We start from the raw sequence: 26578 nt of genomic DNA, 5'->3' as shown, positions 1-26578 counted from the left end.
AAACTCAGCTTAAGGTTATTTTGTCTCAGTTTAATTTCGGTAACATTGTTTCAGACAGCCGGATGTATAAATGACTGTAGCAGTTTCAAATCTGCATTGTGTGAGTGATGTGTGGGTGTGTGTTTGTGTGGGTGTGTGTGTGTGTGTGTGAATGCGGTCACCTATCGAATCATGGAGGTAAAAGGGCAAAGGTACTCTCTGTGTCTTAATTCACTGAACCCGATGCAACCCTTTATCTTCATTCAGTTTTACAAAATTTGATCACTTCCGAGAAAGAAGATACACTGTGGACACCACAGATCCAATGTGAACACCTGACAAATAAACTATGACAAAGAAAGATTGACCACGAGAAAGAAGGGAAAGAAAGAAAGAAGGTAAGAAAAAGAGAAATAACGGAGGACTAAGCAAAAGTCACGGGAGTGACAGGCAGAAAGATAGAGCGAAAGAAAAAACCTTTAAAACAGATAAAACGTGACTTTTAATAGCTTCTGCTTCACGCCACGGTGTCTCACCGTAGAAGACGGAGGGGGGGTCGTAGAAGAAAGTGTAGGAGGTGAAGAAGAGCAGGTAGGTGCTGTACGACCAGGACATGGTGTAGAAGACCAGCTTCCACGCACTCTCCGGCATCTTAGCGGCATCCTTGTTCTGCAGCTTGCACCGCTCCGCTAACGGCTACGGGGCATAGAGAAGAAGAGAAAGATGAGACAACAGAAAATCGAATCATGGTTGGTTTCACATTCTTTTATAGGAACACACGTCGGGGGCTGGTGAACGGTTGATAGACCCAGGGGGTGCGTTTCGGTTGAGATAGCGCTCAGCTTGCAAAATCCCGGATAACCTCTGGGGCCCTCAGCTTGCTCAAAGGGACCACATCCTAACCTCCCCCCCCCCCCCCCTTTGGCCTCAGTAACTGAATTCAAGTTCCGCGGTACAATGACTGCAGGTGAACTCAAGCGGCCCCCCCCCCTTCACACATCTACGTCTCCTTTGTGCTTCTGCTGTGGTTCTAAAAAAAAAACAACACTTCCTCAAAAAAGACTCCGAGTTTGACACCGCTACGCATCGCACTGCAGACGAGAGCGTCGGTAAAGCACCAAAGAGCATTTCTTCATGAGCAGGACTTGTCATTGATCAACCTGGTCATGTGATACAAAAAGAGGATCTTTAAATAAACCAAGCGTGTGACTAAACTTTGATGTGTTTGTTTGATACATTAAAGAACGTGGGATTAGGTTAGATTAGTGTCCAGTGGTTTATGTTGATTCAATTTAACACTACAGCTTTGAGTCTCGCACACCATTACATCAAAGCATCCTGTCAGAGGTGGCCATCCTTATTTGGATGTGTGCCTTCTGTGAAGACCCTGTTTAGTAATCTTCTAAAAGGATATAGGCCTAAATATAACTATGGATATTTTTGGGATGCAGACCCAAAAGTGAAATCATTTATGGCTCCTACTACATCCCCATGATATCACGGTGATATCAAATCAATACCGACTAGCTACAACCCAACACGGTTTGGTCCAGGATAGTGTTGAAGACAGTCGACATATTATCTCTTTCCTGTTTGGTTTATACAGTTTTGATCGATATGGCTTTCGAGAAAAAGAGAAGCTAAGCTCCAGCTACGATGTGATCCTATGAATAAATGTCATTGGCACCCAGACACAGACAGACACACACACACACATACATACACACACACAAACACACATACACACACGCATACACACACGTACATAACCCACTGGACAAGACATTTAATATTCTGCATATAAATTCGGGTTGAGCTACATTACTGCAGGGTAGCAGACAGGAAGTGCACACGTAAGAGAAGAGCGATAAATAGATAAACAGGGCAGGGCAGGGCAGAGAGAGAGAGAGAGAGACGGAGAGAGAGAGAGACGGAGAGAGAGAGATGAGAGATAGAGAGAGAGCAAGAGAGAAAGAGAGAGAGATGGAGAGAGAGAGAGAGAGAGAGAGAGAGAGAGAGGGAGAGAGAGAGAGAGATGGAGAGATAGAGAGAGAGCAAGAGAGAGAGAGAGAGAGAGAGAGAGAGAGCGAGAGAGAGATACGGAGATACCAGCAAAACCCCGGGGTTGAACATTTGACTGTGTGGGTGTGTGTGTGTGTCTGTCACGTTTGTCACCTTGTTTTAGCCCATGCGTCATTCTCATCATGTCACTACTATAACTCTTATGGAAAGCGGTGCCCCGGGAAGACAATGAAAAGAATGCGTCTCTTAATGGGACGTCCTGACGAGGTGGGGGTAAGGGAAGGAGACAGGGCGGCCAGCCAAACAGCTGATCAGTTTGTCATGCCTCATCCAAGAGGAGAAACTAGAGCCCTGCTCCTTACCTTACCCTTTGACAGAGGAGATGGTTAGTACGCACACTGACACACACACACACGCACACAAAGCGCACATAGCCATACACATGGTACACACAGACAAACGTATACACACACACACACACATGCACGCACGCACGCACACACACGCACACAGTGTACATAGCCATACATACAGTACACACAGGCAAACCTATACATTCAAACACACACACACACACGCACACACACGCACGCACACACACACACACGCACACACGCACACACGCACGCACACACGCACACGCACACACACACTACACACACTTTCAATTTGGCTGGCGGGTCGTGCCGGACCACATGCAAACTGTGTAACCCGAGAGGGCAAAGTGAAAGGAGTCTGTTCCGCTGGTCTCAATCACTTGTCTGTGAGCCACCTGCCCTCAAGGCTGAGACACAGCGAGGGAGAACCGCGTCAGTAGATGACAGCAGGGGACACACCGAGGGACGGTCCGGTGAATAAAACAACACTGCGCATACAGGGCATCCGAGACCGGGTCGTTGATGCAATGCTTTTAAGGACAATGACTAACTAATTCAATCGCCTGATTGGTTAAGCCGATTAGTTTAGGTGGATATATGATTATGGTTTAAACCGTTGACGTTTTTTCTTTTGTCTTTTTGAGCCGATTTAGTCTGAGGAAAGGAGTGATCAACAAGAGTGTCAGTTGGCTGGGACGGATAAGATTAGGGGAATAACTGGAGAGCTTGTGGTCTTTTGTGGTTGAAACATGCTGCGGAAGTGAGGTGGAACAGTGCACCACCTGATCCCAGTCCGGGCCTTCTGATTGGTCGAATAGCACCAATGAGACTGTTCTGAGTGAATCATGAGCATGAAGTACATTATAGCCACCACATGTGTCTTTCTCTCCCTCTCTCTCCCTCTCTCTCACTCTCTGAAGTACAAGTGCTCACATCCTCACTCTATCACTTGAGCACCCCCCCCCCCCCCACACACACACACAGACACACACACACACACCCTCTTGTTTGCGTCTAGCCCCAGCTTGCTTATTCTTCCTCTCCTCCCCAGTGCCCCCTCCATATCCCATCCCCTGCCTGCAAAATTTATTTATAGAGGCCAGCTGTCAGCACAGTATAGACCGACCCCTCCTCGCCTCCAGCACATGCTCAGCATCACTCCTAAGCTTGTGAATATATCATCACACACACACAAACACAAATAAACTGTATCGTCTGGGTGCGACACACACAAAAAGAGACACGTGACCACGCATAGACACTTATGCTCGGCTAATACTAGTACACAGACAGACCTACACACACACTCACACAGACACACACGCACCATCACACGCAAACACACACACACACACCACACACTTTAACACGAACGCACACTCGAACCCAGTCACCAATCCACTTGCACACCTACACAATCCGACACCCACACGCACAAACGAGAGACGTGCGTGGTGCCCGGCCGCGGCCAACCCGGGCCCGCGGTTCCCGGACCGGTTGGCTCCGTCTGAATCATTTAACACCACGCGTTCTGCCGCCGGGCGGGCGGCACACTCTGCCTATGCTAACGCCACCCTACACTGGCCGTCCAGAACCAACCGCATCCCGGTCTGCTAGTCTATTATTTACTAGTGCTGAAAGTAGGGGGCCGTACAGGAAGTGCGATTGTCGACTTCCTTTTCCCGTCCGAGTCGAGCGGTACATGGATGTGAACGCTTGTTACAACAACAGTCCCGTAGGGCAGAGATCTACAGGGAGGGGGGTGGGGTGGGGGGCTTTGAAGCATCTCTCCCCTCACAAACTTCCATGTTTGGTCTGCAGTTTCCTCTATCGTGATGTAGTGGCTGTTCAATAAAGTCACTCTTCCCCTCGTCTCGTCTTCAGAGAGAGAAAAAGAAGGGGCAGAATGGAAATAAAGCTTGTGAGAAAAAGTTCAAGACTTTGAGGGAAACAGATATTCTATGTGAACACGAGCTAAAGGCTTCACTCTCTCTCTCTGGCTGTCTCTCTCTCTCTTGAACACACACACACACTCACACACAATGAAGAAATGGTTTCCCTTAGCAACCACACAGGGATGCAGTCACACGGAGTGGCTTACAATCTCCCTCTCTCTCTCACTCACTCTCTCCCTCCTCATCTCGCTCCTGCCTCTCTCTTTCCACCACTTCCTCCAATCAGCAACCAGCTGCTCCCCACTGTTTAATCTCTCACCATGACCTATTTTCTTAAACATCCCTCTGTTTTTACCCCCCCCCCCCCCCACCTTCCGCGGAAGCAAGGGATTTGGAAGAGGAGAGGAAAGAAGAATAGGAAGGGTGAACGGACTCCCAGCCTGTTACATAAAGGGATAGAGAGAGCAAGCGAGTCAGGACGCAGGCTTATGGTGAATTTAGGCCTTCTCAATGAGCCTTTGCCTGTCTGACTCTCTCTCTCTCTCTTATCTCTCTCTTTCCCCGGCTGTCTAGCTTCAATAGATTCTTGACCCACCTGACCTTAACTTAATACGCAGTTCCAGCTCATTTATCATCAAAGATCAAATGCAATTTTCAATTAAGTGCCTCGGGATTAAGCTGTTTGAAATTCAATTTAGCATACTCTTCCACGGTGATTAACAACTTAACGAAAATTCAGTCGAGGAGGGAAAGCTGCCCTGCCATTGCGCTTCAGGAAATTCAAACATACGCAAATATATATATATAGATACACACACTAACCCTAATATTCCCTAATACCCTTTGACTCTGTTTTGAGGACCACTGTAAATCTTACCCCAAATGAGTAATGGGTAATCATGTATGATTGTCCATATTAAATACATTCATCTTTCACATACGCATGGAAGAATTGACATTGATACTAGAGTCATATTGTCAACAACAAAAATGCGTCTGGATATTGTGCTTTGATCATACAGCCCAACCGCCATATGGTCTCTCTAACACATGTCCAATTCAAAGGTTCTGCAGTCACACACCAATCAATCAGCATCCGTAGTCAGAGACCTTTCCGGATCGAGTCACACACCTTTCTGGATCCAGAGTCACACACCTTTCTGGATCCAGAGTCAAAAACGATTCTAGCACCAAGGTCTCACACCATTCTGCATCCAGTCACACACCTTTCTAGATCAGAGTCATACACCTTTCTGGATCCAGTCACACACCTTTCTAAATCCAAAGTCACACACCTTTCTAGATCAGAGTCACACACCTTTCTAAATCCATAGTCACACACCTTTCAGGATCCAGAGTCACACACCTTTCAGGATCCATAGTCACACACCTTTCTAAATCCAGAGTCACACACCTTTCAGGATCCAGAGTCACACACCTTTCTGCATCCAGAGTCACACACCTTTCAGGATCCAGAATCACACACCTTTCTAGATCAGAGTCATACAACATTCTGCATCCAGAGTCACACACCTTTCAGGATCCATAGTCACACACCTTTCAGGATCCAGAGTCACACACCTTTCAGGATCCAGAGTCACACACCTTTCAGGATCCAGAGTCACACACCATTCTGAGTCATGGCCGGTTTGACTGGTCAGTCCTCTCCAACACCTCAGTATGCCGCACATCTCCCCCTTTTTGTCCCTCCTGTTTCTCCTTGGCAGCCCTGGGGTGCTCTCCTCCTGCCCCACGGGGGGCGGGAGTGGGCCGCCACAGAGAACAGCTGTCGCAGGAAAAACACAGCTTGTCTCCCCCAGACAGCCCCCAAAGGGCCAGGACCTCTTTGTTCCACATAGACACACTATACAGCCCTGCACTCCCTCCACACAGGGCAGCCGGCGTCCAACCGACCCAATTACAGCTGGGACCCCTCAACCCACCACTGCATGCTGGGGAATGTATTTTTGTTTTGCTTTTTAATTTCTGACTTGTAATGACCCCTGCCTCCTGCTGCACTAGATGAACATAAACATTCAGGCCTAGTGACACAAGGACAGATTCACTTTTGGTCCTATTTAGTCCTTTGAAGCGTTTTTTCCAACCCGACTTACTGTGACTTCAGATACACATCACTAAGCAACAGGTTGGGTTAGGAATCAAACCCAAAACCTTGTGGCAGGGACTGACCCCTTACCCTGTCCAAGTGAAACCAATACATACACTTTATAGTTGTATTTTAAGACATGCTCTACTTAGCATCTGCCTTTATGTCCAGTATTGGGCCAAAGCAACCGGAAGAATTGTGAAACACAAACACATTTCCTGTTGATTGGCCGTTCCAGAGGAGCCCTGATGCTGAGGGCAGCGTGTCTCCGTTCCCAACCCAGATCACACAACCCATCCAGAACCCTCTTACCCTGAGAGTTCTCCACTGTCTCTTCACCCTTAACAGCTACATGTATTTAGGCTCGCTATTGGGAACCCTGAGGGAGCCTACTCTGCTTGTTAAACAATTTGTGCGCCAAAGTGTTGGGTTGTGTTGCCGCAAATGATGCATTAAGCGTACTGCATTATTTAAACAGCGGTAAAGGTTTGTAAATGTATGGCGGAAGGCGCTTCATCTGCGTGGAATGTTATTGTGTGTAGCACAGCCCTACATTATGTATACTGTGTGTGTGTGTGTGTGTGTTTCCGTGTTAAAGCACTTGTTTTTCCGTGTGTATTATTGTGTACATGGATAATTGTGTGTGTGTGCATAAGTATTAGTGTTTGTGTGTTTATAAGTATGTGCGAAATTGTATGTGTATGTGTGTGCAACCGTACAAGTACCATTGTGTGTCTGTGTGTGTATAAGTATGTGTGTGCATGACGTATAAGTGTGTTTGTGTGTGTGTGTGTATAAGTTTGTGTGTGAGAGTGTATATAAGTATGTGTGTGTGTATATGTGTGCGAGTGTGTACGTAAGTATGTGTGTGTGTTTATGTGCATAAGTGATTTTGTGTGTGTATATAAGTGTGTGTTTGTGGTGCTGCTGCTGACATGCTGACAGAGCATCAGGGAACAGGTGTACCTGGGAGAGCCTGAGGATTAGCCTATTAGCTGTACCCAGGGGAGGCGTTAGCCGCACACTTCCTGCTCCCTAATCGACTCCCCATCGCAGCACATTAAATAAAACCTCGGCGAGCGATGACGGCAAGGTGTCTCACCGATGTGCTGGAGGAGAACACATGCTCACTCGGATCACACACCATCCCGGGGAGGAACCGGTGCATGCCTCAATTACAGCCATGTCATCAGAGGTGAGAGGGAGACTTGGATGTGGCTAAGCGCTGTGCTAACGATGTGTTTGACGAATGCTTCACATTTGACTGCGCCCCACTAGGCAGTCATATGGCATACGCCATCAGACACCCTCCCTTCTGACAGTCACTATAGAGCTTGCGCCCCCACCCCATTTAAAAGAAGACTGTGAATCCTATAATATTAGCAATGAGGGTAGGCTAGTGTTATGCAGACTCCAGACAGCTGCTTAGGACCAGATTGGGAGATTAGCTTTGGTTCACAACATAACACATAATACATAGAGAGACATAACATAACACAATACACCACACCTTTCTGAAAGAGAGGCCCTTTCCGAACTCTCACGTCTCTACACTGCATCACTTTGCAGTTGGCCAACTAAAATCGATGGTATCTATGTTATGAGTCCAGCGATAAGGGAACAGCCTATATAAGGCCAAAGGCACACGACCGTGTCGGGACAGACGTCAAATACAGTTTTGGGGTCCTATTTGAAGCCAGCCAAGGAAACAGCTGTGCGCTTTTATCCTTTAAAACTGAATTACTATATATATTTTGGGTTGCAGGACGATTATAAATACAGGCCCTGTGTGCTTTAGGCGTCCGACTGACAGATTATGGATATGGGATCTATAGATGTATAGATGTATCATCTATAGATTCATCTATAGATTTATAGATGTATCATTTATAGATGAATCTATAGATGTATACAAACGATGGCCTAGGCTGACCACGAGCTCAGCTGAGAGGATGACTGGACCCTCCCACATCCCATGCTGTGCATTCTGCTGATGTTGGAGTACATCTGCACTGATGACATTGACTGACAGATAGCTAGTGCTCATCATTATCATCTCTCTCTCTCTCTCTCGCTCTCTCTCTTAAAGTGTTTACTTGTGAGGAGACAAACCGGATGTCCGTGCCATCACTTGGCTGTGGGAACATTAGCCCCCTCACCTTGTGATGATCAATACAGTATGTCCATGGGCTTACAATAGGAAACTTCTTCAATCAGTTGATGGACGGGCTTATGTCGTTTCATAAAGCAGGCTCGGTGTTCCCAAACAGTTCCATATGTCCTGTTCATCACGGGATGGCAGTGTGGGATCAGGAGCTTTGGTCATATGGCTTTCATCAACCCATCATTTTTTCAACCCAAAGTTTATTTCCGAACAAGCGCGATGCTTCTTTTGGACGATTTACTCTAAATACCCACGTGCTGTGTCTCACTACAGGCTACAGTGATAAAACAGAAGAAGCCCTCTTAAAGAAGGAGGCCTTTAAGGTCTTGTCGAGTCCCTCATCAGACCCATATTCAAAAGGCTTGTTGTTAAATCAAATCCCTTGTTAAGAAGAACTGTGTTCCTTAACTATTCACTCAAGCTGCCGGTCAGAAGCATATGGCTGTAATGCATAATACAACATCAGACATGTAGGGGACTCGTGAGGAAGCTTGGCAAGAGATAGAGAGTGTTTGTGTGTCTGTGTGTGTGTGTGTGTGTGCGTGCGTGCGTGTGTGTGTATGTGTGTGTGTGCTTGGGGAGGCAATGACAGATAGATGATCCATCTTTTTTATAATTTACAATAATTGTCATATTTCTGATATGCGGTAGCACACCAGAAAAGCCATGGAGTAGCATGTGCTTGCACACTAGAAACACTGTTTTAATGGCGCCTAGTTGTCATTTCCTGCCCTCATTCAAAGCAAACGTGGGCGCTATTCAACCCTACCCATGACCTGTTCCAGTGCTTCTTTATGTTCAACCCCTAAAAAACAAACCTCTCCACAGCCTATGTCTTTCTGTTCCCTCACAACGCGCGGGCGAATGAAAGAAAGAACTTTGCAGGCAACAAAGGCAGAAGCACCACTAGAGGTAATTAGAGAAAAATGTAGGCTAGTATTTCCGTTAGCATGTCCCTATCCATCCGGATGCATCAGCCACATCTAGGACATAGCGGAGTGGGGGAGATGTAGAGGTGGAGACAGAGAGACAGAGAGTTAATTGCCGTCTTAAGAACTTCTCTGAACTGCTGCCCAGAACCAAACGGGAAGTATCCCATAGTAGTCGTGCCTTATTCCAAACAGCCTGAATAAGCAAACCACAGTGTCCACACATTCTCATGCAAACACACCGACTGCAAAACATATGCGTGCACATCTGCACCAACTCATGAGCACACATTCAACTTGACACGTAAGCCTGTAAACTGTGTACTACACACCGGCCCTAGTTCAAACGCAAACAAGCAATACGCAAACATTGGTACACAGACCTTTTTCGTCCATCTAATTATACCGTACTGTGACAATGGCTTCGACTGTCCAGTGGAGTGTGGAGCAAAAGTCAAATGCGGCATTAGAATCTAATCAGTTCTGATGCAAACACAAGTGTATTTTGGTTTGCGCTTGTTTACGCGCTACTATCCACTGTGACATAAGAGGCAGAAAAGGCCTAGCAGGGGGAACAGTTGCCTACAACACAGTTGGCCAGAGGAAAGTTTCAACTGTATATATAAAACATATCTGAACTCTCCAAACATATCTAATGGATACATTGGATTGGATCCAGGTCTTAATAAGGATGTTTTTGGCCAAAATACAGTTTTTGAGTCCTATTCGAGGCCAGTCAAAAAAAGGTTATCTGCTTTCATCTGTTCAAACAGAATGACTCAGTTATCTAGCTGTGGGGGATAGGATCGACAGCTTGCCATTGTCCTCTTCATGATTTTAGAGTCTGATAACTATTACCAAGTAACATTGCCTATCAGAGATATATGGATGTCGGATGGAACAGCAACATTTAGCATGTACAATGTATAGTTTAATACAAATAATAATATAACTCATAAGTAACAATAATATTTTTTGTGAATGTAAAACATTGTACCACACCAATCTATGAGAACTGTGGAGGCATCTTAGTGAACGATGTGATTTAAAATTGGCATGTCATCAACATGAATATGACTTTATTTTTGCTCCCAAAAATCAACATTACATGTTTTATTGTTAATTATGTTGTATCACCACAGTAAAATGATCCACAAAGTTATGTAACAGTGACTCGTTATCAAACAATATTGTTTTTGGGTAAGCTGTCCATCGCATTAGCCTGGCGGCGTCAGGATGCACCAGGTACATTACCGTGGGCCTGGGTAAGCAGTTAGATTAAATCTGATGACATACTCTGATTGATTTAACACTAGCCAATCAGCTGAGGGCCCTTCTATGACCCCTGCAAAGAATAGTGGGAGATGACAGCTGGATCCCTCTGGATCCTCCAGAAGTACCACGAGAGCCTGTGATGGACGACAACTGAAAACACGGCAAGACGAAAGTGAAGCAGAGGAGAAGATCAGATCTGGGGGGTCTTAAAAGCCCTGTTTCTCAGAGAATCATCAACTTTCAGGACAATTCGTTACAATTAGTGTCAATAAGGTCTCACACCATTATGTCTTCCTTGACAAGAGCATATAGCACTTTTGTAAACCACAGCTCCAGGATTTGGTTTCTCTTTGTGGTGATAATGTGCAGCAGTAAGTAGGAGGGTTTGTGTAACCTGATCCAGGATCTGTGGTGGTGGACCATGTCCAACTCATGGCTGTTTTGACACTTTAAACAACAGCAGGATATGAGCTGTTAAGGAGCTCCTGTGTGGAACAGTGAGCTAGGCTAGAGGCTGACAGACCCTTTGCTTCCTCTCTTCTGAGCGGCTAATTGCACCCCTACCTAAGTGGGTTTGTGGGGGTGGGGCGGAAGGCGATAAAAAAAAAGGAAAAGCAACACTGGGTGGAAAGTCATGATGTTCAACGAAGATGATTAAACTTGAATTCCACTATATTTCAGAACCAGTGTTTTACATTTGGCTCCACCTCATTTTCTGTCTAGCAAACGCCTTAATAAACAAGTTGTCAACACAATGAGTTTAGAAACAAGTTCTTCATGAGGTCAAATGATGTCTTCCCAACAGTATGTGATATTACTGAACATTGATATACTCTTGTTACTTTTTGCACTTGAATGTACATTCAATATTACAGTACGGCATTGGATTTTACAGTGGACACCTTACAGCTGTATTGTATATTCTGGGTATGTTTACCCTGTATAATAGAAAACAAGGTCTAAATAAAGATATTCCGTCCTGAGTGTTTCAACCAAACTCTTTTTAAGGAAGTTCCTATATACTGAGTGATAAGGCTGTAAATAAACCAGCTTGGCATGATTCACCTCGTTTGCATTCTGTTCTATGGACAGAGTAAAAAAAAGGTTAGTATATATATTAAAAAGAAAATCGATTGTGCTCCGTTTTGGGTTATTTTGCATAGCAAGACAAATCTATCGTGGAAGGACTCATTCAAAATCCAAATTTGGGTATCGTCTAGGAATATTCTGTAGGAAATCCACCCGTGTCCATTTTAATTGAGATACTGCCATTTTGTTTGTGTGTAAGGATGTGGTAGCAAGCAGTGGGTCTGTTTAGTCCATCTTGCATGTGGAACTAATAAAACCCTGCTGAATGTGCAACCCGATTGTCAGCAATAGCGAAGTCTGTCCGCTTGCATGTGTGTCTCTGGGTTTCCCATTCGATTACATGTGCTTGCATGCACCCACTTCTGCATGAGCTGTCTTGGGTCGGTACTGAGAGGGTTTCTGAGGGTTTTTGCATGCTGATGCAGCAACCTAAAGCAACAGCTCTGCCCACAACAACCTCTCCTTCTACTGCGTGTCTCTCTCTTCCTTCCTCTACGTTGGTTCCTTTTCCCGGAGAACCCCAGCCCTTTAATGCCCTTAGTGTTGTTTTTTCGCTCATTACCCCCTTGATTGCATCTTCCCCAAATCCTCCTTTCTTCCTCATTTTCAACATTCCCCTTCAGTGAGATGCACAAGCCAACCCACACAAGCATGTTCTTTGTAACTGATAATATGCACTTGAAGACGATATAAACATACTGTAACATTTGTCTTTCCATATTTATAAGAGAGTAATCTAACCCCAACATCACGCTATAGGGAGTTGGTGACATGATGTCAGTCATTTGCATTTGTTATGCTTACTGACAAAACCACAACCAATTTTGCTTGTTTTTAGTTATTTTTCATTAGTATTACTGCTAAGTTATTTGTTTTAGGTGTTATGAAAGTCTTTTGGATTTATTAATTGACCTAAATAGGAGATTTGGTAATCATTTAGTTGATCATTTTACTTGTGAATTCAACCAAAATGACAACACCTTGCTCAATTACAAGGCAAAGTTAGTGCCATATAGGACCTGGTTTGTCTAACATTTGCTAAGCTAAACCAATAAAGATTCACTTAACAAACATGAAATAACAATGGCTAACAAAATAGGATATTCCATAACATTGGCACCAAGTATAACTCTATGAGCCATTTCCATAGAGTAAAATATTTGAGTGATTAAAATGATTTATTACCATCAGTGGTTTAATTATATGTATATACACAAACAAACATTTAGCTGTAAGGCTTAAGAGTCTCAATTATTTAGTGTTTAATGATTGAAGCTTTAATTGTGAAACCTGGTTTGGTAGCACAGCCAGCTAGCTTGTACGGCATGGCCAAGAGCCTATAGAGCCAACGAAGATACAATAACTACAACAGACTGCGTCTGACCTCTAAAACGCTGTTATGATTCAAATAAAGGTTAGTGAATACCCTAGGTCATTTCCAAGAACTACCCTACAGGCTTCGTTGACGTAAATAGGGTTTTATGTATTTGCCTTGAACACTTACATCTCACTCACATGGATTTATTCTGGATTCAGCCAGAAGCCTTTGACGGTGTACAGGCCTGTCTTGTGAGTGCTACTGAATGGTATACACTTGCATTAGTTCACGAACATGTACATGTTGCCTGGCCTGACATGTTGTTTGCACCAACTGATAATGCACACAAATACGAGGCGTGAGTAGGTCAGCTGCTCTGTTAATTCCATCAAACGACTACCACTGGTTTCAATTATATATATATAGTGTATAGTATACCAAGTAAATATATTTAAATCAATATTAGCTTATGGTTCACAACAACATCTGTATCCTTTAGTTGATCCTTTTTTCCTTACTTACTTGAGTTCCCAAAAATTAGGGGCAATAGCTCTGATCATGAAACACCAACCATTCATCAAGACTATGTCCATCTATTCAGCATTGAGTGATCAACTATGCAAACCCTGTATGTGCCTGCCAGGAATAAAGATTGAGGACAAAGGCAGTAAACGCAGGAAGATAAACAAACAAATTCAGACCTATGACTAAGAAAGGGCCATGTGTAGTGGAAGAGCGCATCAATGCAAGCAGGCACGCCTATTGCTGCATTGTTTGCTGCAAACATGGTACAAATGGAAAATAAAGGAACAAAAGGTTGAGGTCTAAATCTAATTATGTCCCTGTTTGAATACCGACAATCTATATATATACCAGCGTTCATTAGTACATGTTAAACAAAAAAGTTTGTTTAACATGTACTAATTGAACATTATTATCAGTAAAATTCCACAATTTTCCTATTTAATAGGAGCCTCCTCAATTCACCGTGTTAATATTTCACATGGAACTCTCGAGGCCGCCCAAGGGCGGATATGATCACACGACCATTAGCGTTGACCATGAACTGATCGTTTGTCATTGTTTGTTATGTGTGCACACCATTTGCCTGAACGTGTTGTCTTTGGGTCATGGGCACGGCTAGACCTCAGCCAAATGACACAGACCCCACTGCAGGTTGATGTGCTTCTGCTTCCCACCGTTTACTAAGCTCACACTAGGTTGCCTGGGCAAAGTTGACCTGCTGACCAACACGGAAACCCACTGGGTGAACTACAGCCTGCTATCGTGGAATCAAACAACTGCTCCACCTCCTGAGCTAAGCCGACCCCACACATCTGATGTGTGAACCAGCACAGATTCCTCAATTAACCTCATTAGGGTGAGTGGCACACAATAAGAGCAAAATAAACAAAGGTTCTGTTTTCTCAGGGAGAGGGTTGTTCACAGCCTACGCAGGGATCAATAAGTGTCACATATACGTACACACACAGTCACACACACGATAACAAGTAAAGGAATCAAGTGCACGCTGCATGCTTGGCCTTTCCCAGGGCCACATCTGTTTCTCCATACACGCCCCAGAGTTCCACTGCCCTGCCATGGGCTGCCTCCACAGTGCATTGAAACCACAGCGAGAATCCTCCCTTCTAACCACATGTGACAGAATACTGAGCCTTTGAGTGCTATGTTGTACAGTAATCTCCGTAGAAAATGCCTTTCCCTGGAAAACAAGACAAGAGGTGGTGAAAGTCATGTACCAGGCTTTGGGGATGAGTTCAGGCAAAAGAGGCTTTGGGTCAACCTCTCTGGGCACTGGCTCTAGGGACGGTAGGCTCGCTTTTGGCATGCAGGAGACTGGGCACTGACACGTAGGGGCGCGCCATGAGAAGCTAACCACTCTCCTTTGTCAAATGTGGGAGCGTTGAGCCAAAACACATTTTTGAGGTCACTTATTTGTCATTCCAACAGTGGTTTGGTGGTGGCCGCTTGCAGTCGTACTCTAGATGATGGATGATGAATTATGAATGAAATGGAATGGTTTTACAGGGAACAATGCTATTTGGGTGAGAAATGGGGATTTTTTTGTGCAGCAGAAAATATGTGCTGGAGCCAAAAACAACACAATATGTTCTGTGTTTTTTTTGTCTGCCTTGCATTGAGCAGTGTCCACAGAGCTGAATGATAGTGAGAAGCTGGCAAATCTTCAGCATCGTTTAAGGCTGGTTGATATTGATTATCTAACCACATACGTGCACTTTGTGAATAACGTTGGATACGTAGATAACATGTGCCGTTTATAGCCCCCCTAACCTATCATACACACATACTGAAACCAAAAATGTATTCTGGTCAGTCCGGCATTTCAGTTAAGCGATATGTGAGATATGCCCTGCATTCAGAAGTCCGGCTGGCAGGCCGGGCTTGCAAGAGGAAACACAATTGAGAAGCAATAGCAGAACAGAGGCTGATTTACTGCCTTGCTGTGTTTAGCCGGTCAGGAAAAGATACAGTTTATTAGTTATACTTGTGTAACTAAGGCCAAATAGAGAATAGACGGTTTGGCCATGGTGTGTTCTGTTTCAGGAACATCTTTGTCTCCATACTCAATAAAAAGAAACCATTGTCCTTGGAGCTTTTCATTTGTAATTATGAAGTAATGAAAACTAAAATGCAACTATCTTATTCCACCAGTAACACCCACATAATGTTGGCAGCAAAGGTGGGTAAAAATAAGTAAACTATAACATTTTATGGGACAATATCTGATCAGAAAAGCCGGTGTGTCACTATGTTTGTATTTCCAAGGATGTGTGCGGTGCGCTATGTGCAGATATACTGTACAACATCTGTTGACGGTCCACTACAAACACTGTATTTTTCTGAGAAATGCGTGACATATCATATAACTCACTTTATCAGAAGCAACAGATAGATGGACTTCACTTTATCAGAATCGACAGATAGATTGAACTGCTTCATACGTGGCCTACACAGTCCACTGAATGACCCCAACGTTTAAGAATCCATCAACAATTAGAGACTGCAAGTTGACTCCCTTTTCGGAATAAATTGGTGAAAACAGGTTAACAATTTAGGAAGGGTATTCAATTAGAAAGTGAAGGTGTATTGTCTGCTCCCAAGGACCAAAGCGGTTACCTTAAGCCTGTGCATACCTCAAAAATGTGTATTACATGGGTATGTGCAGTGCACCGACACATGCGCAGACAAACACGTGGTTCCATGTCTTGTTATACAGTTACCATACTCGAACGCAGTCACAGCAGGGTGCACATCATCGGCAAACGCTGTGGAGTGCAGGCGTACTACATGCCTTGGGTAAAACAACATCGACTTATTGTTAAAGCACCTTACTTTATCAACAAGCCCTTTGACAGGTGAGAGCAAAGGCCACGTTGGCCGCGTAGTGCTGATGTCAGGGCTAAATTGCACAATGAAAGGATTGCCCTCTGCAACTGCGTGCGTGTGATTGTGAGGGAGTGTGTGTGTGTGTGTGTGTGTGTGTGCGTGCGTGTGAAAACACGCGCAATTTTCCAATAACCTACCTTGAAAAGACACTCTGTCAGTCCTTGCCTTATCTGCGTCCACAAAAATGCGCAAAAGCAGAACAGGAAAATTTCGTTCCAGGTGATGTACGCGTTATCTAGGAGGGTCCGTTTAGAGAGCTCCAGACCGCACGCACTGCAGTCTCTCAAGGCGCCGTACATAACGGTAGAAGCTTTGGTGATGAGGTCCACATAGCCGGGCATCGGATCCATTTCCACTGCCCCGGCGCTGGTGCTGTCATCCACAGTATGACTGGCCATTGTGGCGTGGCGCGGAAAATATTGAGGGGAATGGGAAACGCCGACTGGTTTAGGGATGTAACGTTAGGGGACGGTGTCCACAAGACAGCACTGTGCGAATGCTATCTCACTAATCCCTTCAGCTAGTTAACAAGCAAACCTGAAAACGCGAGCCAAGCTTAGCTAACCAGCTTAGCCTTTCAAGTAGCCTAATTCTTTGTTTTCTAAATTAAGACATGGGCCCATTCTTCGCATCTAGGAGAACTGATAAAGGGCCATAGGCTCAACACATCTGACCAATACACAATCTTTATGGCCTAATTCAATTACCTTTTGTGGTTAAGTGATGGTATAACAATTAAATCGATCCATCAATGATTGGTTGGAAATGTGATCATCTTTCTCTCTGCACACCGGTTATGACGGGCAACGTCGGTGTTAGCTCCCCTTGCTAGGTTCAATCAAACCACCCTGACCGATAATAAAACAAGATGCTGCAGGTTTCGACCTAGCTTCTTTGATTGCAAATCGAAAAATGTGACGCATCGGTGGAGGTAAAGCCCAATAATCCAACGATTCAACAAAATGACTGTACGGCGCCAAGCTGCCCTCATTAAAAAGCCCCGCTGGTGCGCGTAATGTTCCGCTCAGCACATGTATGTATTGTGTGCCGCTATGCAACACACTGTCTCCTTCCCGTTATTCACCGTGTATGACGACTCTTCTTAGTTTTATAATGGGGATAGTCACGTCCTACCAGACACACACGAGTCACGACGAAGCCCTCCATACAAATGTAAAAATATTCCCGCGGCAGCGGTAAAAATAAAGCATGTTATCCTCTGGAGAACCTGCCCGCCTTCCTCCGCCTGCGTGTCCCGCCGTTCCTCCCCTCTGCTGCCCGCTGAGCGGTACTCGGTAGACCGGCAGAAGCAGCGGCGCCGTGCTACGCTGAGAGACGGGCTCGCTAAAATCCGCGCTGCTTGTTTTTGATGTCGGTGTAAAGTACTTAGCGGAAAATATTGTACACACGTGTTGTATGCTACCTGGACCGTGTTTCGAGCAGCAGCCGCGCAGCACTATTTGAAGTTGCAGCAGCGAAACGGGGAGAGCAAAGACGAGAGCGTGTGACGTAATTAGGGTCCGCTATCTTCTTTAAACGTAGAGATTAAATGATGACTTAAAGAGACAGTGCGCCCGCTCGTCTGTAATGATGCCAACTGTATGTTGCTCTTTTGGCCTTTAAATATTTAAAATGAACAGAACAGGAGAAGTCCAATGCAAAGCCTTACGCTAATCAAGAAACTGAAGAACCATGTCTTCGGGTTGCAGCTGAACTCTACGTGCACCGACTTCTATACGAGTCGTAGGCCCCCCTCCGCCAGGAAACATAAACATGACTGCACAGAATAAGTTGCTTAGTATAGAAGCACCAAATTGTGACCACCTTCCACCACATCTGATATGTACTAATTTTGATAGCCTATGTAACAAAACACAATAGAAGCATAAAAAAGGGTAATAAAACATTTATTGCAATTCAGAGGAATGCTTAGTGGGAAAATACATGTTTTGATATTGATATAATCAAATGCAAAGTTGAAAGTCGGATATTCTTTTTTTAACAACAATTTCAATGCATCAATGGCGAATATCAAAGAAATAGTGAGTGATGCTGTGTGTGTGTGTGTGTGTGTGTGTGTCAGCATAATCTTCAAGGTGTTAAAATGATGTCCATCAACAGACAGTTATGCTGTAGCAGTTGGAGCATACTGCATCACTAGTCGGTCAAACTCATTCTCCTGCAGAAAAATAACACACAAAAACAAACAACCATTAACGCATCAGGATTTCCAACGTTTATTTACATAAAGTATTGTGTAATTACTGAACAGTGTTTGTATGTTTATGTGTGGGTGTGTGTTCCAATTGGCTGTGGTCGAAGGACACCAGATTACAAAGTATCATACCATAAAAACAGTAAAGGGTAATTCCGTGTCGTTCATAATCTTAGGCCCCGTCCACACAGAGCCGATTTTTGGGTGAAACCGCATAAGTCTTACCTGGTGCCCGAAACTGCACATTTCTGAAACCATGTCCGAGGGTGGTTTCAAATCTATCCGGACCTATGCAGCTTCGTGTTAGGATTCGTGTAGACGCCTGAAACGCAAACTATGACGTCATTAGCCCCCCACCAGCCGGGCGACGTCAGAGTTGCGTTGAATTTTTTATTCATTTTTTTATTTGTATTCTTTTTGTAGCTTTAAATACAGCCCCTTGATAAATGTATTTACCAACTGTACATTAAAACGTATTTCCGCTCAATTTAAAAGGTTGATTCTCCTCGTGACTGAATGTTTGACTACAGCGCGCATCAAGCCTGCTGTATGCGCGCAGGCTTGATGCGCTCCACTTTTTTCTGTGGAGAACCAGCGCCTTGAATATTTACCACAGCGTTTCTACAGCTCGATGCGGTTTCACATGGATCCGTCTTTACGGAGATATTCCTGAACCGCATAAAACAAAACCGGATCGTTGTCGCCCGTTTCGGCTCCGTGTGGACGGGCCCCAGAAGCACCTTGTGAAGCCAATAATCCCAAATCGAATGTGCCCTCTAGCTCTTTAAACACTTGATTGAGAATCATATGGCATGAACATCACAGCTCTTTGAGTCCATGACACTGTCGAGAACGCAGAGGTCTGTCAGCGCACGTTACCTTGGTTAAATAGTCTTTGAGGAAGGGGTGGGTCCTGTGGGCATCTTTCAGTTGGGAGAGGTAGCGATTGGTTACCTTAGAAGGGACGACAAATTAAAAATCATTTAAATGGTGCAAGCAGGAAATACTCCAAACTTGACCAAAACCAAGCGGCTACAACTGGCAATAGTTGGCGTTTAAAACATATTTTTTTAAAATTTGACCTTGACTTGATGAATTTTATCAGCACATATCTCACCGACATGTCTTTAGAGATGCTTTATTTTATGCCACAATCAAGATTTTCACTCAGTATAAAGTTCAAAAGTGTGCAGCTGATAACAAAGTCTTTATCATCATGGTTTATTATCAACTATTCGCTTTATAACAGCTCTGGCCCACGCAGATAAACACACCACATTAAGGGGGCCAGATGTATTCCGCCAGAAAACAACAATAGTACAAATTGGTCATCATTGTCAGCGTTCTTATTGTCTATTTTAATCAGCATAGCTCAATTATATAAAAGAACACACACAAATGTTCGAGCATGCATGTTCACACACACACACACACACACACACACACAAAAAGAGGATTGGGTTTAAAGTCTCACCTCAGGAGCTTTGCCCAAGTGCTGAGTCAGCACTATGAGGTTGATCAGAGTCTCAGGGTGGCTGCTGTCCTGAAATACACAAACAAGATTTGGGAGTGGGAGTCAGTGGGGAGAATGATTCCAGGAATAAGATTCAACCGTCCTTTTGATTAAATGTCATCTGTATCAATAAAACACAGAATTTCGCACAGGCTTACACCCAATAAAAATACACATATGGATCATCATCGTGGGTTACAAAATGGCATACACAGGACAAACTCATATAACATGTCCCCTGTTGCTCTTGACCCCTTTCCAAGAATACATATTGAAGGCCCTTGACTTCTCATAACTCAGTGTACACTATATAAATAAAGCTGTTTTGCCTTTGACCAATCAAAGGCAAAAAACTGCTAGATGGTCATAAACTGCTAGATGAAGAGGCCTCAAAAAAGTATATGTCGCCACCTATTGTTCAAATGTTGGAAATGCAATTTGTCCTGTAATTTGTCAATAATATTCACAGAAGCAAATATTATCTACATGTACGTTTACAATTTCAACCTGGGGTTTACAAATCAAAAAAGGTCAATATCAATACATTTGGAACATTACTTTCCAAAAAACCTCATGAATGTATTTTCCTGAAATTCAATTACTGAATTGCTGAAAGAAGCGTCTCCTGTTCGTTTTGCAGCGGTGACTTTCACCCGCTTCCGTCGGACCTCTGCATTCCCACGGGCCTAGCGCTGGTCCGTGACTCACTTTGTCCAGGGCCTCCTGCAGTACGCCTTCCGCCTCCTCCCAGCGGTTCTGGGCCATGTAGCAGGCCGCCTGGCCGTTGAGGAGCAGCAGGGTGGACGAGTACTTGTCTGACATCTCCTGGAAGATGTAGTAGGCGTCCTGCAGCTTCTCTCCTCCCTGGGATGGCACACAGGCACACACACTAAGTAAGGACATATGTGTTTCAAGATTTCCTCTAAATTACAGTATAAGTATACTCAACGTCACTTGGATTCAACATCACAATCAACATGAGGTTGGGTTGACGGTATGTTTAGTGTGCAGTGGTCATCGGACGCTGTGGTTGTTTGCCCATGTCACTCCAATGAAGGACGCGGCCAAATAGAGCACATTGAAAAAATAAGACTAACTCAACATTCATTGTTATTCCTAGTAATTAAATCTAGGATATACATTCAACTCTCAGACCTTGTATATTGGTTGAATGCCATTTGATGCGACCAGCGGATAACGTGTCGAATTCCAAAAGTACGCATTTTAAAATCTGCCGGATGTTGTTTTGAACTTTGAATGGTTATTTTTGACACCTTCCTTCGTATTTCTTTTAATACTGTGTTGCATACGTGAATAATGCGTCAAAAAAACCTTCATGGAAACGAAGTCGACTTTAATTTCATGGGACGTGAACATTTCATCGTCCATTAATTTCCTAGGGAGAAACCTGAACAAACTCCTGTTGTGTGAGATTGAAAACAGTGATCTCATTAAAGCCTTATAAGCCAATATTAGCCCAGCTGAACAAAGCAGAAGCAGAGTGATGGGACGACTGCCCTTACTTGGCAGGGAGTCAGATTTTGGTTGCGTACAAACGTACAGCATTTGCTTGCATTGATTGACAAGGGAAGTGATACTCAGTCTCAAATGACAGATTACTAGCGGGTCAAAACTATACCCCATCAGAAAAGGCAGCAGATATTGATGACTCTGTCGTTTGTTTAGACGTTCTATTAAATAGCCTTAAGAGCAAAACAACTCATTACATAAGCGAGCTGGATCGACAGATTGGCCGCCCTGCTTGGACAGTGGGCCAAACGGCGGCGTCACTCACCACGGCGATGTTGACCCAGGCTGTAGCCAGCTGGGTCAGAGTTGCATCTTCATCCTGGTCCTGCATCTTCTTCAGCTCCTTCCTGTCAATAACATCAAGGGAGCGGCTTCAGTCCATGACGCAGTCCTGCTCATTGCTTTTAAAGTAAGAATCCAACAAGAACGATTGAGCCATTTCTGACGACGTGACAATAATTAACATTCAAAGAAGGGCAGAAGGTAAAAAAAAAAAGGCCATTTATGAACCCCTCATTAGGAAAGCTTTTGAGTGACTCATACCTTGCCATGTCAACACGATCCAGATTCAGCAGTACCTGAATAGTCATCGCCATGCTGTTAAAAAAAACAAAAGGAGAGAGAAAACTCTTAAACTTAAATATGACAATCATAGGAGGAAAGCGGTTGAATCATTAAGCCGTTGCTATTAAGCATCCAGCCACATGAAGCCGCGGAGGAGGGGCTATAATGGTCGTCTCTTGATCGTGTTTAGGATTGAGCGCTTTAATAATATGGCCCAAAGATTGTTTTTTATTGATATTACTAAATGGTGTGGTTCTTTATGACCATGATTCCTGTGGTTAGGAAGTATTACTGTAAGTGGCACATTTGTTTACATGGATAATAACCTAGTTACTGGATGTCAATCACAATCAAACTTTAGAAGTGTTCAATAATTGAACACTTTACACTATTTCATAAAAGTAAACTTGCTCTAGAAAAAAATTAAAAAAGTATTTTATAAACTCACACTTTGTGTCAACTTCCCTAAGCTCTTGATTTCTTAATGCTAGCTCACACTAAGTGGCTCTCAGACTATAACCAATAAAAATGTATTATTATACAAAGCCTATTATTTACTTGGCAAGAAATACATTTTTATTGCTAGAAAGCCCTCTAGGGGACAACACATTTAATAGTGGCATTACCACTGCATAAGCCTGTGTATACAGTGTATAGGTATCTAGTAAATATTGACAATAGGCTACATTTAAAATTAACCCATTTTATATACTTTTTATATTAAATATAATATAGAATGAAATTAGAATGGGATTATAGAGAAGGATTGATAGCTCTGGACCGCACATGTCGAAAGATTTGGTTTTAGGCCACGCTGTGCTTAATATAATTGTTGGTAATGGATGGTTTTGAGCAGTGCTGGAAGTTATAGTGTGTAAGTGCAGGTGTAAGCAGATGTGGGTGCTCCGTTTCCTTTCCAATTCATAGAACTTTGTTTGTCTTGCCGACAGCGTTTCCAGTAAGGGTGTGAACGGTTACAAAAAGTTGTAAATGGTTACATGACCCCTTAAAAAGAGTGATAAAAAGTTTTTTTTTATTAATGAATGACTTATTTCTTTTTTAAAGTGGACCGCAGTCACGCTATAGGGGGATTATTTGTTTATCAACAAAGGGGATGTGCGAGCAGAATGATCGCAAAAAGAAAATTTGTTTGACCGGTTGCCATGGTTATCTCCGTGTGGTTAATTTGCAGTTGCGGTGTTGATTAGGATGTTGTCAGCTTACTGTTACATTAAACTGTAATCAGAAAACGTGGTTATATGCTATAGACCCTATAGTATCTGTGGTATAAAGGCTGGGACAAATTTCAAATTATAAATATGTACACTTTATGTTGAAAGCATAGGCCGTCGCGATTTCCATTGAAACGAATGGCGTGGTGATTATTCTTCAAAACAAGAGCTGGTAATTGGGAAAAATTAATTAAACTGTAATCAGACAACAAGGTTATATGCTAAAGACCCTAGAGTATCTGTGGTATAAAGGCTGGGACGAATTTCGAATTATAAATATGTACACTTTATGTTGAAAGTATAGGCTATTCCCATTGAAACGAATGGCGCGGTGATTTTATTATTTTTTTTACGGTTTTCGTTTACTGATTTTCCTAAACGGTTATCATTTACTAACCGGTTACACGTGTACCCGTGCACACCCCTAGTTTCCAGTGTGTATCCCAACCCCATGAGGCAATTTACAGTGACTCTCTCTACAGTGAATCACACTGTGACCGTAGGCTTATCAGTCCCAGCATTTTACATTTAGCAGATGTTTTTTTTCAAAGCAACTTACATTTGTCAGAAGAAAGAGAAACCATATATCGCTGTCTGTACAGTAAGGATGTTCATAGAACCAAGTACCAAGCACTAGCAATCGCTAGGTTAACCCATTCCCCCTATACAATCAAGACAGCAACGATAAGATGCTACACAATGCTAAGATCTATTTTTAAGTGCAAGGACGAACAACATACAATAAGTGCATAAATTATTTTGCTGAAACACACTCCTCTCAATATTGTTATTAAGCCTAGTGGAGCACTGCATAAGACGGCCAACCCATCCAGTCCTTCCTTACCACTCCAGGCTCTCTCCCTGGTGCAGCGTGCGGAGAGCGGCATCAGAGTTCATCTCGTGGTAGTAGATGGAGGCGGCCATGAGGAGGAAGGTGGTGTTGGCCGCATCCACGCTCTTTGTCATCTTTTTGTCAAGATCCTCCACGATCGCATCCCTGTAGACCGTCAGCAATTAATGTCAGAATCGTCATCATGCAAGGGAAAGTTCAAATATATATTTGATTTGATCTTTCTCCTTGCCCATGACCCGAGGGGTTGAAATGTGTACCCGACTCATGCCTGCACTACGAATCCAACACTACAGTTGACCGACTGTTTGCTGTAAGCACGAAATGTTCTCCTGGAAGAGCCTTACATTTACACCGGGATCGTTTTGAATGATACCAGAGACACAACGTATCTGGTAATAATCAACATAACAGTGGTCATTCATTGGCGTTTCGCTGTGTATCATTGAAGTCAGTCAGTCGGTCGGTCCGACTTACAAATATGAAAAACCCTTGCAATAACGAACAATGCATCTCGAGCCATAACACATTCTCAGCCCTTGGGGTATGTAGTTAAACGCTGACCTTTTGTTGTCGCTGGAGCGATACTCTGCAAACATCCTGACAGCCTGCAGTTCGGGTGAGGAGCTGGGCTTGATGTCATCCAGCACTACAGCATACTTCCTCTGCAATCACAGAAAGCAGAATCCCACACATTGAACCGTATACACAGCTACAACACTTAATCCTTTGCATTAGCCATCTCTCAAGGAACGATTGGACACAAACGCTGGGGTCTTACCTGGGCGATGTAGGCTCTGTACAAAAACATGTCTCTCTCGACCTCCTTCTCAGGCGTTGAAGGCTTGAAAGAAATGCAAACTTGGTTGAGGAACCCATTGAATGATATAGGCGGATAACGTTGACACATATACAGCTAGCAATAGTAGCTAGCACAGTATTAGCTGACAATACACGGGTAATGCTGGAATAAACTAATTGTATGTGTTGCAGGAAAACATTTTATTCAGATAATCACCTTGACCTTCTGAGCCTCGTTGATACATTGCTGATAGCTGCCAATATAGTAGGCATTTTTCACATCGAAGAGCTCATCGACATCGGTCTGCTGGGCCGCCATGTTGACAACAACTTCCTGACACGTCGCAGAGTCACGTCATCAGAGCACTATAGGCGGACGTGGAGGGGACCAGTCTACCGGGCAGCAGCAGCTTTTACTATTTGAGAATATAAAAAAAATCGCTTTCTTTCAGTTATCGTATTTATATAAATTGTGAAAGCCATTTTGAGATTTTTTTACATTTGTCTTTTTAAAAATTGCCATACCCTTTGTTAACACTAGATGGCGCCCCTTCCCCAGACCATCTCGCAAAGGAGGCATTAAACCTTTACAACTGTCAGTCTTTCATACATTATGTACATCATGTATTGGACAGTCACATACATCTCAAACCTTACAGAAATGTATCATTCATGATTTAAAGTTTCGAGATATTTGTTGATAGTGTTATAATGAATCGTGTTTTCCACCATGCATGCCTGTCAGATCCACATAACGCTAAGTAGCTTGCCGTATCTTGACCTCGGGAAATCCTGCAAGGAAGATTTATGAGACGAGGATATCCTTTGTAAACACCTGTATAATAAATATAATTTTCAAACTCTATCTTACCCCCTCAGCATTTGTCAATGGCAACTCATATTGCAGATGTTATCTGATTGACAAGATACCAGTTTTATATACCCTATTTATTTCATTTATTTGCTACTCTACCAATGTAAGTAATGCCCTGCTGGCAAAGCCATAAAACATTTCGCCTTCCTGCTCATTGTTCCCCAAACACCATTTCCTTAGGGGAAATTCTCAACCTTGGGATTGGGAGCTGGATGAGGAGGATAATGACTGGAAACCGTGTGGGGGCAGGGAATGTTGTTGCAATCTGCGATAAATGGGCCCTTTGACTTGCCTGATTGGGTTGGTCCATTTCACTTGTGCTCATTCATTGGCCGACCGCAGCATCAATCCGGGTGCTCTGGAAGCCAGCACAAGTTTGAAACTTTTTTTGCTAAAAGGAATCGAATTACAAACT

At 43.7% G+C, this 26578-nt stretch overlaps 2 protein-coding genes across 2 annotated transcripts in view; both read right to left on the bottom strand.

The window, feature by feature from the left end:
* Window positions 1-18044, bottom strand: part of cers1 (ceramide synthase 1) — a 29328-nt gene extending 11284 nt beyond the window's left edge. Inside the window, exons 1-2 of the mRNA XM_079739699.1 lie at window positions 16722-18044; window positions 516-675 (exon numbers count right to left, since the gene is read on the bottom strand). Of these exons, the coding sequence (XP_079595825.1) occupies window positions 516-675; window positions 16722-16982 (421 nt within the window). The 5' untranslated portion in view covers window positions 16983-18044. The remainder of the gene's footprint in view (window positions 1-515; window positions 676-16721) is intronic.
* A 431-nt stretch (window positions 18045-18475) lies between these two features.
* On the bottom strand, window positions 18476-25620 carry cope (COPI coat complex subunit epsilon). Its single transcript, XM_079739385.1, has 10 exons — window positions 25507-25620; window positions 25270-25332; window positions 25053-25153; window positions 24483-24635; window positions 22386-22439; window positions 22108-22189; window positions 21021-21176; window positions 20274-20342; window positions 19679-19753; window positions 18476-18763 (listed from the first exon to the last, which is right to left on the bottom strand). Exons 1-10 carry the CDS (start codon window positions 25606-25608, stop codon window positions 18710-18712), a joined length of 909 nt encoding a protein of 302 aa, XP_079595511.1. The 5' UTR covers window positions 25609-25620; the 3' UTR covers window positions 18476-18709.
* Window positions 25621-26578: the final 958 nt, after the last annotated feature.

Source organism: Pollachius pollachius (genome assembly GCF_949987615.1).
Source record: "Pollachius pollachius genome assembly, chromosome: 7".
Lineage (NCBI taxonomy): Eukaryota > Metazoa > Chordata > Actinopteri > Gadiformes > Gadidae > Pollachius > Pollachius pollachius.
This window is presented reverse-complemented; position numbering and strand designations above follow the sequence as displayed.